The 13,052-nt window shown below is 36.3% G+C and overlaps 1 protein-coding gene across 1 annotated transcript in view; it reads left to right on the top strand.

Moving 5' to 3' along the window:
• Window positions 1-13,052, top strand: part of FILIP1 (filamin A interacting protein 1) — a 258,360-nt gene that overhangs the window by 145,667 nt on the left and 99,641 nt on the right. The window contains exon 7 of the mRNA XM_008684837.2: window positions 10,153-10,434. Within this exon, the coding sequence (XP_008683059.2) occupies window positions 10,153-10,434 (282 nt within the window). The remainder of the gene's footprint in view (window positions 1-10,152; window positions 10,435-13,052) is intronic.

Below are 13,052 nucleotides of genomic sequence, written 5' to 3'. Positions count from 1 at the left end.
ACACACATATCGAGTAGAGCAGGCATTATGATTTCACATATATGCAAGGGTGGAACAGGCATTATTATCCTCATTGTACGGATGGGAAAGCTACCAGTTGGAACGGTTAAGTAATTTGTCCACGGTTACAGAATAAGTGAATGTGGGGTTAACAGTGGGGACATGGCTTTCTTGAGTCCTTAGGTTTAATGGCAAACATCTCCAGGAGGAGTCAGCAACTTAAGTAAACTAATGCTAAGGATGTATGAGGTCACGGGACACCTTAAGGTCCACTGTAGGGTTGGGGGTATGCTGAGGTAGTGTGGCTGGAGGGCGGAGAAAAAAGAAGCGGTTTGGGGCCACTATGTGTTTGAAAAAAATATTCCAAAAGGTGGTGACTCATTTTCTTACGTACTTCCTGCCCACACACTGTGTTTGAAACTTCTGTATTAGGGTAGCAGGACATTTTAGGTAACTTAAATTCCTGATGCATTCGAATTAGCTAATCACAAAATTCTATTTACTCTCTTTGCCAGGCTTTGCATTCACATAGCAACGAAGTTTATGAAGATTGGTTGATTGATATAGAATTCACAGCCTCTTCACACAGTATCAGACTGCTAAGAGTCTTTAAACATCAGATAAACATCCATGACAATCACATGATTTCTGTTGCATTCATAGAATTTTTGCTTTTTTCCTTGCTTGTTTTATAAAGTAGCTGTGCTCTGTTTTCAATTTAGGCTTCCTATGCTCTGATCTAACGCAAGACAAGGGGTGTTCAGGGATAATTAGAAAAGACAGAAGTCAGGAAGAGTTAAAAACAGACACAACCCGTGACTCCCTCCATTATAACTGACTTTAAGTTTTGCTTTTTTATGTTAAGAAATGGTCTTGAGTTTGAAAAGAAAAGGCATTTAAAGGCCACCCGAATACAATTGACGTATGCGTAGGCAGTTAGAACACATGAGGTCATCGGTGGCACACAGATGGGGTGATCCATGCAGTAGTTCATCTACTCCCTTGGTAGCATGAAGCAGTGATATCCAAACCACAGCATGGCTTTCTTCTCGTTAACCCATCTTGTCAACACTGACCAACACTTGTGATTTGCCTCACATTTCTTGATAATGCAATAATATTATTTAAGAATATTTGCTGCAGAAAGACATTTTTTTAAAAGATTTTATTCATTTATTTGACAGAGATAGAGCTAGCCAGCGAGAGAGGGAACACAAGCAGGGGGAGTGGGAGAGAAAGAAGCTGGCTTCCAGCGGAGGAGCCTGATGTGGGGCTCGATCCCGGAACACCAGGATCACGCCCTGAGCCGAAGGCAGACGCCTAACGACTGAGCCACCCCGGTGCCCCAAGAAAGACATTTTTTTTCTAACAGAAAATTTGTACAGTTGGCTTACCAAAGCAGTTAGCTACTGGGCAAACTAGAATTTTTCTTAATTTGCCTAATTTAAAAAATCTTTTCAATTCATATCCAGTCATATAACAATTGCCATGTTTCTGGAGTCTTAGTTACTTTTTCAATTCAAAAAAGAAGTCAACACTGCAAGGACAAAGTTCCTCTTCAGCTTTGTTGTAAACCTCAAGCACAGAGAAGTAGAAAGGCAGCATAGAAGGAGCAATAGGGGAAGAGAGTGTGATCTTAGAGGAAGGTATCACACAAGCAGAAATTAGAGAAAAATATCTGTTGGAACAGTAGGATTCTGAATTAATTATTATTGTTTGAGACTATTTGGTGGATGCTATCCTCTGAGCCTAAACTTATTTCAGTCCCATATAAGGGTAGCTATGAATTCATTTGTGTTGCTGTAGTTCTGATATGGTGGGGAAAGCTTCCATTCAGATTTCTCCTTGCACATGGAGAATCCGAACAGGCTTGTGTTCTAGCTCAGGCTTTCCCAGGCACCGGCCATATTATTTTGGGCCAATGTCTAAATGTCTCTAAACCTCATTTTCCTTATCTTTATAAGAGGAAGGATTATAGTACCTGCTTTATGGATTGGTATCAGGATTCCATGAAATGATACTATATATGTCAGATACTTACCCCAATGCTGAGAGCATAATGGGCTCTTCAGTAAATGTCAGCTATTATTACTGTGAATAGAGGTAATATCTAAGAATAATTGATCAAATATAGACTGCTGAGATAGAGTCTAAGGTATTTGTCATTCTGGCTACAGATAGATGGTTGTTGGGGAAGGTAAATGACTGATTCTTCTACAATTCGGGGGCTGGACATTTTCAGGAGCGATGAGATAACAGGAAGGAATTCTGTTTCCAGCTAAGCAGGAGTCTGGTAATTTTCTTGAGATGTTCTCTTTGTCACATGATATAACCAATGTTTAGCAATTTTGATTAAACTAAATGATAACATTTTTTAGAGGCCACAGGTACTGTTAGAATATCTGAAAGAACTGTAGTGCCCAAGTAGAAAGAATATAAGTAAAATTAACCAGAAAGCTAAAGAGTTGTCTTAATCACTTAAATCTCAGGCCTTACTCTTTCTTTGTAATCAGTGATTATGTAATATATACTATGTCTAGTAGAATAGTGACATCAGAATTACAATAATAAAATATTATAAATATAAAAATATTTTAAATGTATTTGAGGTTTAAGAATGAGTCATTAAAGCTGAAAATGCCAGAAGAAATGTTATGTCATTATGTCATCGCTTCTTTATAAAACAGTATATTTCTAGGTAGTTAAATGCTTTTCTCTTTTATACAATTGACAGTAGCCTTATTTCTGTGAAGGAAGTAAAAAGAACAATAACAAACCCCAAAACCTGTTATAAATGCTAGAAATGAGTATAAAGAGGTGAACTGACAGTTGATAAGGGAGGTCACCCTATTTTACATTCAAAGTTTTAAAACCTTCAAATTGTACATTCATTTAGACTCAGGTATCCTATTTTAAAAGATTTCTTATTTCATGGCAGTTCCCTCATCTATTACTTCATTTTTTTTTTTTTTCTGGAAACTTTTGCCAGGTCTGCTTTTATCTTCCTTGAAGAATATTAAACAGAACTTTATAAAATATTTCACCATGGTTTTGGGCTAGGGTAGAATAATATTTTTCTATTTTGCCACAGTTATAATATTTTCCTTAAACTTTTGATTACAACATCACTGCAATGACTCCAAGAGAATCCCCTTTCTTGAATTCTAACATTTTGTGGAATTATTTAGAAGAATTTTCATTTGGTCTGGATATATCTGTCCTAGTAGAATGTTATTTTGAAGATTTTATGAATGTGGATAATGAGCAGTGAAAAATCATTTAACATGGCTTGTTTCATAAATAGGATGAAGAAAGTGAAAGAAAATTGTAAAGAAAATGTAAGAGTAAACCTAGGAACGCTGCTGAGCAGTCCGTGCCATTAGAATGAATAATAATCTCATGAGAAATGTTTGAACATTTTATGAGTTAGGCTCTTTATAATTAGACTTCACCAAGTAAATAAGATATGCAGAGGGAATAATCTGGCATCAATAGAGAATAAACTATTTGATTCTTTTATGTTTTGAAATTCACATAAAACTAGAACAGATGTTTTCTTTTGCGTTTAGTTTTGGGTGCTTTGTGTATTGTCATTTAAGTCCAACAGAAAGAACCAGGACAGCTCCATGCTAATGTTCTGGAAGCCTCCCTTGCAGCAGGCCTTCTGCCAGGCCACACTGTAAAAAGTAGGCTTTTCTGTAATTATGTGCTCTCCTTTTCACTATGTACTATAATTTTCCTTATAATTCTATAAAGTCATTTAAAAATAGAAATTATATGAATAAAATTATTGTGATATCTCACCCCTGCCCTAGGTGGGTTCTTGGAAAAGTATATAGATAAAATAAAACCAGAAACAGAGGCTGGATACTTGAGAAGCATAGGAAATATTCCAAAGCTTAATTTATGCAGAAAACGTTTCTGTTGGTGGTAGGGATGAGGAGTCTTGTGGTCAACATTAAATCATAACATGAAAAGATAAATCTGAAAGGAGGCGAGAGCAAGAGTGAGAAAAGGAAGGGGGAAATTCAAGGTCAAGATTTGCAGGAGCTAATGAAGGTGGGCACTAGCGTGGATATTTCATTGCTGTAGACTTGTTTCTTTGTCCTTTTCCTTATTCAAATGCTCTAGATGTACTTGTTGGTTCAGCAAAAATGGCTCAAAGTCTTTATAAACATTTTCTGATTCCTAGGATATTATTCATCTGACGGTATGCCCTGGTGATTGCCCAATATATGCGGGGGTGGGGGGAGAGCCCGACGAGGAGGGATGGCCATAGATAAAAGAGGGAGGTTTGGAATAACATTTGGTATTTCTTTTCTTCACACCCTAGTCAGCAAATTCCATGGAAACTATTGCTGACTAATTACTATGAATGGAAAAGTAAGTGTATTTGTTCAACTATATTAGGATTATTTGCTAATTAAAAAGAGGAATTTGTGACCCAAATAACAATGATTCAAAAAAAGGGGTGGGATGGTTACAAATCTGATGTGAATTTTCAGTTTATTTATACCTTTTTCTTGAAGAGAACTTTCTTCAAAGGGTATATGCTGGGGTAGGGCAAAGGTATTTTTGGCTTCTTTCAGAAATTTTGTTATCTAAGTGTCCCAACCCTGTAGCTGTGCAATCAACTATTAAGAAGCCTACAGAGTACCGGATGCCTTTTCTGTTACCTGCCTGATACTCCTGTAAACACAATGGACAGGATTTGGTCAACTCTGATTAAATGTTTACTATTGTTCAACTCCGGGACTTTTAACACAGATGGTCCCTGTTCAGACTTCACATCCTGTTTTCATAACCTGTATCCTTAATATTTAGCCAGGTTGCTTCTTGGGATGATTTAAAAATGATTCATCATTTTACAAGCTCTGCAGCAGGTTAATTATTTTGGCAAAAGTAATTTACTTAGCAACCTAATTTTAATTGCTGTGTGAGTTTTGCATGAGTGTCTGTGGAGGAAGATGAATGGATTTCTCCAACTCTGTAGTATGAAGTGAAAACATTACCTTAGTAAACATTTGTAAATATTTCTGAATCATCTGATTTACAAGGTATTTCCCCACCCCTTCCAATTTGCATGTGTTTAAGAACTTAGAGGAAAGCCATATAGTGAGTAGATATTTTAAATCAGACCTGGGTTCAAAAACTAGCTCTTCTATTCACTAGGAGAAGTTATGTGATCCAGAAAAAATATATTTAATGTCTTTCAACCTCAGTGGCCATATTTGTAAAACTGAGAATAATAGCACCTACCTCATAGGATTGATGTGAATATTAATTTAAATGAGATGCTATATGTAAAATGCTTAGCACACTGTGTAACACTTAAGAAACAGTATGTGATGTAGCCACTCTGGAAAGCAGTATGGAGGTTCCTCAGAAAGTTAAAAATAAAACTATCTTATGACCCAGCAATTGCACTACTAGGTATTTATCCAAAGGATACAAACATAGTGATTCAAAAGGGCACAGACACCCCAATGTTTATAGCAGTAATGTCCACAATAGCCAAAATGTGGAAAGAGTCCAGAAGTCCATCGACAGATGAATGGATAAAGAAGATGTGGTATATATATATATATATATCTAAGTGTAATAAGTCAGTCAGAGAAAGACAAATACGTATGATTTCACTCATATGTGGAATTTAAGAAACAAAACAAATGAACATAGGAGAGGGGCAGGAAAAATAAAATAAGATGAAATCAGAGAGGGAGGAAAATCATAAGAGACTCTTAACTATAGGAAACAAACGGAGGGTTGCTGGAGGGAAGATGGGTGAAGGGATGGAATAATTGGGTGATGAGCCTTAAGGAGGGCACTTGATGGAATGAGCACTGGGTGTTGTATGCAACTGATGAATCACTAAATTGTACCTCTGAAACTAATAATAATACAATATATGTTAGTTAAATTGAATTTAAATAAAAAGAAAAAAAACTGTTGAGAACTATTAGAATAAGGAAGAGTATGGCTGTCATTAAATGTGATACATGGAAGTCATTATTGTCTTGATATTTTCTTCCTTCAAAATAAAGTAGTTTAGAGTGGACATTATTGGGGTGCCTGGCTGGCTCAGTCAGAGGAGTATGTGACTATTGATCTTGGGGCTGAAAATTTGAGCCCCATGTTGGGTATAGAGATCATTAAAAAAAATAAACTTTAAAAATAAATAAATAAATAAATAAATAAATAAATAAATAAAGTGGACATTATTGATGGCACACGTGATTACACTATTGAGAATTATGTCTTTCACTTTCGTATATGGTGTCTACTTCCTTCCTAAAATATTTCTTGTCTGGTTTGTGATCTCTGAGTACTTTTACATTGCTGAAATAGAAAAAGTGCTGACTATTGACTTTGCTGTGGAGATAAAGATAGTAGACCCTATTTGGATCACCAAGAAAGTACTAAAATCCATGTGCACATGTCAAAGAAAAAGCAATTAATATGAAATTTCAGTGTCACAGAGGAAAAATATTTGCTAAGACAGAATTAACATCATGGTCTAGCACGTGAGATGTTTTCATCAGTCAAAGTGAGATAACATGAAAGAGAATAGGGAACTCAAGGTTTTGAACTGATTAGTGATATAAAATAATTAGATAAATTAAAATGTGTTTTTTTCTGTGAAAGTAATTAATTCTATAATTAATCTAAATATATATAATTCCATTAATTCCATTAAAGTTATCAATACTACAATAAAATTTACCTAAAAATGAATCAGACTGAAACTTTTATAAAGTACTAACTATAAAAAGAGTTGCACTAAGTAAATGTCACTTTCTGTATGTTTTTAAATACAGTTGAGTAAATGCATATAACATAGATAGGCATTTTCCTAATTTAGGAATACACAAATGCTGTAGGTCCTATAAAAGATACAAAAAATCAAGGGAAATAGGACACAAACACATGCTACAGCCAAATACAAATGTATATGATTAAGGCCGTGTATGACTAAGTTTAAAACATTACCATCTTACTATTGTCTGAAATTTTTATTAATGCATGATCTAAATTGAAGTTATCAAATCAATATTTGATGCACCATCCCAAAGAGCCTTAAGATCTTATAGAGAAAATTATTTCAGATAAAAAGAATTCACATGTGGCATGGAGTTGTAGGGAGTCACAGTTCAGTTTGGGAAGCCCATGTATCTTATTATGATGTGTAAAATTCAAGAGTTAAATTTGAAATTTTTGGGGAGGAAAAAGTTTTCTCTATACTTTTCTAGGTTCTTGGCTGAGACATCTCTGTAACAAAAAGACAAAAACAAACAGAATTTTAATAACATGTATACCTCCTCTATACACGAGAGAGGAATTCTCAGAAATGGCTCAAGCCATTACCATAATATCATCTTCAGCTAAAGACAAAAGATGTTGGGGGTAGGGAGTCGGTTCTGGGAGGTTACCAGGAAAAGCACAGTAAATAAGAGTAAAGTGTTGTGCAGATTTAAGTCCTTATCTTCTCCGCTGAGAAGAGTTTCTAGAAAGTTAGTCATTCTTTTCTTCTCGATACAGAGAGTGAGACACCCTTACAAATGGAGATTTCCCATATAAATTTAATATTTCATAACAAAGGGTAATTTCTATTCAGTTTTCAGAACTTCATCTGTGTCTACTATTTCTTAAATAATCAATATGCCAAAAAAGCATATTTTACTCCCCTTCAAAACTTTCTATTCATCATCTTTTTGTTGTTGTTGTTGTTGTTGTTGTTGTTGTTGTTGTTGTTGTTGGACTGGGGTCTTAAGTCAGCCCTCTCTGCCCACAAACAAACTGTGATAAAGTATAGTAGGTCTGCTCTGAAGTGCTCTGGCTTCCATTAAAAGACACATTTACTCTTTCTTCACCAAGGAAGCACAAAAGATGTTCTAAAATTTCAAGAACTAATCACTGAGTGAACCAGAAAAAGGTGTGCCAGTGTTAAGGACCACTTCTTCAGTTTATATTGTTCAAAATTAGGGTGCTGAAGAAAGTTCACACACACACAAAAGGGTCTATTTCATTATAAGAGTTGAGTTCAAAAAAGGAGCATGGGTGTAGATTTAAAGATTTGTTGAAAGAATTGAATATGCACTATCTGAAAGGAAACATCACACTGTATTTATTTTTCTATTATAAACCTAGTGTTTTGAAAAGCTTTCCTTGGTTTCTTAAGTATGGTCGGGTTCATAAAGGAAATTTACTTTCAGAAAACGAGTCTCTGTATTTTATCTGGAATGAGTAATGAAAATCTTGCTGCTTAGTTGTTCAGGGGAAGGACTATTTATACTGTGAGTTTTAAATAAGCCCATGTGCTAAGCTACTATATTTAAGAGTTTAGGCACATTTTGTAGTACAGCCCCCAGGATATTAGAGCTCTCTTTTTCGCACTCTGAGTCCTAGGCTTTGAGTTCGGTTTGTTTGTTTGTAACATACCTGTTGGTCAGGTTCTTCTGCTCAGAGACTGACAGAGAATCTGTAAAGCATTCATGATGGAAAGACACAAATGCGCTCCCTACGGGATAAGTTAGCTGCTGCTTTGTCTTTTTTTCTTTATTTTACCTCAAAATATTTAAAAAATTTTTGATTTTGAAATTGATCTGTTTTCCCCAATTCTTTGTGCTCTTATTCTTATTACTGTAAATGACTGACATAAAACAAAACAAAACAACCTCCCCCCCCCCACGATTTTGAAAAAGAGGTTATGGAAAAACAAAATCCAACATCACTAAAAACAACACCACCCTCTTCCCTTTGAGTTTCCCTTTTCCTCTCTCCATTCGAAGCCTCCTCCACCCTATGTGGATTTTTCTGTACATTGTGACTTCAAACTGGTTCCTGGCAGGGTTTGATGTTTGAATTTTCTTTTCTTTTTTAAGATTTTATTTATTTATTTATTTATTTATTTATTTATTTATTTATTTATTTAAGAGAGAGAGAGAGTACAGAAGTGAGGGTAAGGGCAGAGGCAGAGGGAGAGAATCTCAAGTAGACTCCCTGTTGAGCATGGAGCACAACACAAGGCTCAACCTCATGACCCTGAGTTCATGATCTGAGTCAAAACCAAGAGTCAGTTGCTTAACCAACTGAGCCACCCAGGTTCCCCAGATGTTTGAATTTTCTGATAGACATGAGATTTAGAATCACTTTTTTAAAAATAAATTTTTTAGGGGCGCCTGGGTGGCACAGCGGTTGGGCGTCTGCCTTCGGCTCAGGGCGTGATCCTGGCGTTGCGGGATCGAGCCCCACGTCAGGCTCTTCTGCTGTGAGCCTGCTTCTTCCTCTCCCACTCCCCCTGCTTGTGTTCCCTCTCTCGCTGGCTGTCTCTATCTCTGTCGAATAAATAAATAAAATCTTTAAAATAAATAAATAAATAAATAAATAAATAAATATTTTTTTTATATTACAATGGCTTTTGATTCATAGAATTATTGCAAACATAATACCGAGGGTTCCAGTATATACCACACCCAGTTTACTCTATAGTTAACATCTTATATTAGTATGGTATGTTTGTTATAATTTATCAACCAATATTGATACGTTATTATTGACTAAAGTCCATGCTTTATTCATATTTCCTCAGTTTTTCTTTATAGTGTCTTTTTTCTGTTCCAGAATCCCACCTAAGATGCCATATTGCATTTAGTTGTCATGTGTCCTTAGGTTTCTCTTGTCTGTGACGGTTTTTCAGATTTTCTATGTTTTTGATGACCTTGATAGCTTTAAAGATTACTGGTCAGCAATTTAGTAGACTGTCTTTCAACTGGGGTCTGTCTGATGTTTTTTCTCATTATTAGACGGGTAATGTTTGGGGGAGGGAGGCCACAAAGCTAAAGTACTGTTTTTTTCCCATCCTGTCAAAGATACATACCATCGCCATGACTTAGAACTCTTGGTGTTGACCTTAATCATTTGGTTTGAGATGTTTATCAGGTTAGAAGCACATTTTCACTTTTTCCTGAAGACCATCAAAGCGTTTTCCTGCAGATTTTAATGACTTTCATTAAAGTTATAAGGAAGCTAACTGGGACTAATCTTTTGGTATTTCTTTATTGGTGATGTTGTGAAGCTGCTAAAGTTTCTAAGTAGTGAGACAAATAATTTCAGTGGTAGTAACAACATCTTATCTCTTCTCATGTATTGTAGGTGGGAATGAGATCCCGAAACCAGGGTGGTGAAAGTTCATCCAATGGGCATATCTCCTGCCCCAAGTCCTCTATCATTAGCAATGCTGATGATAAAAGTCTCTCAGAAGATGCAAAAAAGAAGAACAAATCAAATAGAAAGGAGGATGATGTCATGGCCTCAGGAACTGTCAAACGACACCTAAAACCATCTGGAGAAAGTGAACGAAAAAATAAGAAATCCTTGGAGTTATCTAAAGAAGACCTTATACAGCTACTCAGTATAATGGAAGGAGAGTTGCAGGTAGGATTAAATTTTCTCAACTATTTTTCTCTAGTTCCTTAGCTATAAAATGAGAAGCTGTGAATCTGTCTCCCTCAGGGGATTGTGAACTTCATGGGGGAAAGGGGCAATGTTTTTCTTATTAATCTCTAAATCCCTGCTACAAGTTTGTACCAAATAAATATTTGTTGAACGAGTGAAAGAATAAAGAACAGATGCTGAATCCAACTTCAGGTTTCTCTAGAAGCAGAAAATTTCTTCATGATATGATTTTGGTAATAATTTAACCCAGGCTCTTGTGCTTAGTAATCAGTGAGGTTATCTAATTTAGCCATTGGCTGTGGTTGAAAACCATAGAAAACTCATGCTTATTAGAGCACAGAGTTCAGATCAATGGTTACTTTTGCCTTTTTCTAGAAGGCAAAGGGAGATAAAGAGATAGAGGGAGGGACAAAGAGAGGGAAAGATACAGAAAGCTTTGTTTAACCAGCCTTACTCTTTTTTTCAGTTTTTCTTAACTTTCAGCTTCAATTTTCTGCATCATCACAGGAGTTGAGATGCACACAAACAAGCAGAGCATTGCATTGTAAAGATGTAATATTTTCACAAAGCATTTTCATGTCTATTATCTCATTTGGTATCAACAAAAATGTGGGTGGTGTTATCTATATTTTATAAGGAGGAAACTGAGGCCCAGAAGGGTTAAGGGTTTTTCTAGATCTCATCTTAGGCTTCCTGAGTCTTAGTCCAGTGCTCTTTCCACTGCCATTTTCACCACCCTTCTGTAGCTTCCATGAACCAGGTCCTCCTTTAAGTGTATGTTTTTAGGGGTCCAAGGAGGGGTTGGGAATCTTATGAGTTTTTGAGCTCTGGAAAATTGTGTTTCTGAAAGTGGGGGAAAAATAACTTTTTTGGCGGGGGGAGAGTATGATTTAAGAGTGAAGTTGCTGTTTTCCTTTTTGTTTTTGTTAGGCACTTAGCTTGCGTGAGCCTCGGGGGAAAGCTAACAATCGTGTGAGATGAAACCTTTGTTTGGTGCTGTTAGCATCAAAAATATTATTTGCAATCTACCCTAAACTAGGGTGGGCTAGCCCGATCTGTTCCTGTTCTCATCTGTGTGTGACTACAGATAAGGAAACGCCTGGGGAAAAGAGAAATAGAAAACATACAAAACTCAAATTTTAAGCAAACACGATTGAGCTTACCATTTATGGGCTGAGAAAAATCACATTTGCATTTCACAGCAAAAGATGAAATTTTCCAGAGTACCACCACTACTAGAAATAGCTTCACCACTCCCAAAAAGGTGGTTAATGTTTTGTCTATTAACATTAATTGTGAAGGAGGCAGAATATATTAGTCTAACTTTTTAAGCTGCCCTCGGTTGACAGATATTAACCTGAGTGTGGAAGGTACAACAGTTGTCATGGAAGTTTTCACAAAGCAATGCTATCAGCTCCCTTCTCTCCAAGCATGGTGGCTTGTCTGAGGCCTGTGGCTCTTCCAGATTTTAATCTGCAGCAGGCTGTTATATCAAGGTGGACTCTAGAAGGTATTTAAGATTCATGTGACTTTTATACTCATGGTGTTGCCAGATACAGTCTCAGAGCCGAGGCATGCAAAATATAAGGCCACATACCCAGAACATTAAGGAAATTAGCCAGAAGGTGCCAAAGAAATGCATTTTGCTCTCCGTTAAACTTTATAAATATTGGATACCTTACTTTACACAATAGATAAATTCCTGAGTAGCAATAAATAAATAAAAAGTGTAAGATATTTGTGGAGGAGTCAGTGAAGGAAAAGAGAAATGAAGGACCTGGTATTTTAAGAAATTTCATGGTGAATTCATTTGCAAAGCAAATCATCCATCCACTCATTTATTTATATGCACCCACGTAAGTGTATATACGTACAAATGCAGATTGTGTCATATTAAGTTTGTTTAAAATGAGAGTGTTCCCATATTTAGAGCAATAGATCTATGTTCTTGTAGCAGAAACCTGCCCTTTATTAGCATTCTCACGTGAGAGGGTGTGTGTGCTGTAGCTAAGCGTGGGAGGCAGTTGGCATTAGCAAATAAGAGTGGGCTGATGAAAATGTGGCAGTTGTGTGCCAGGTTTGCCAGACTAGAGATGAAAAAAAATCTATGTAAAGATCTGGTGCTGTGAAGAGAGGCAGGAATATGCCTCAAGAGGTAAGACCTGTATGCCAACCGGCTTGACACATGTGAATATTTAGTGAGTTGTCTCCCAGACCTTGAAAGGCCATTGATTACCTCCCTTTATGGGGTGGCTGTATGTGACTCAAATACCCTTGCTCTGGAGCTAGTGTTTCAAGGTTATATAAAATATCGGGGGTGACAAGCATCTTTGAGGTGTCTTATCCACCTCCTTTATGTTACAAATGTAAAACTGACACTCTGACAAATTATGTGACTTTCCCAAGGTTACATAGCAGTTTAGTTAACATTTGCTCTAGATCCAAATTCCCTGTATCTCAGTTCAATGCCCCTCTCATTATATTATTTACACTTGGAGATGTTCAAGGGTAAGATCCAGGCCCTTTGTATTTATTTTTCATATTGAGAATTTCTTTCAGGTAGACTCCTACTGTGAACTGCAGGGCCAAAACCATGT

The sequence above is a fragment of the Ursus maritimus genome, unplaced genomic scaffold, assembly GCF_017311325.1.
Source record: "Ursus maritimus isolate PB19 unplaced genomic scaffold, ASM1731132v1 scaffold_29, whole genome shotgun sequence".
NCBI lineage: Eukaryota > Metazoa > Chordata > Mammalia > Carnivora > Ursidae > Ursus > Ursus maritimus.
The sequence above is the reverse complement of the archived record's forward strand: the minus strand, read 5'-3'. Positions and strand labels throughout refer to the sequence as shown.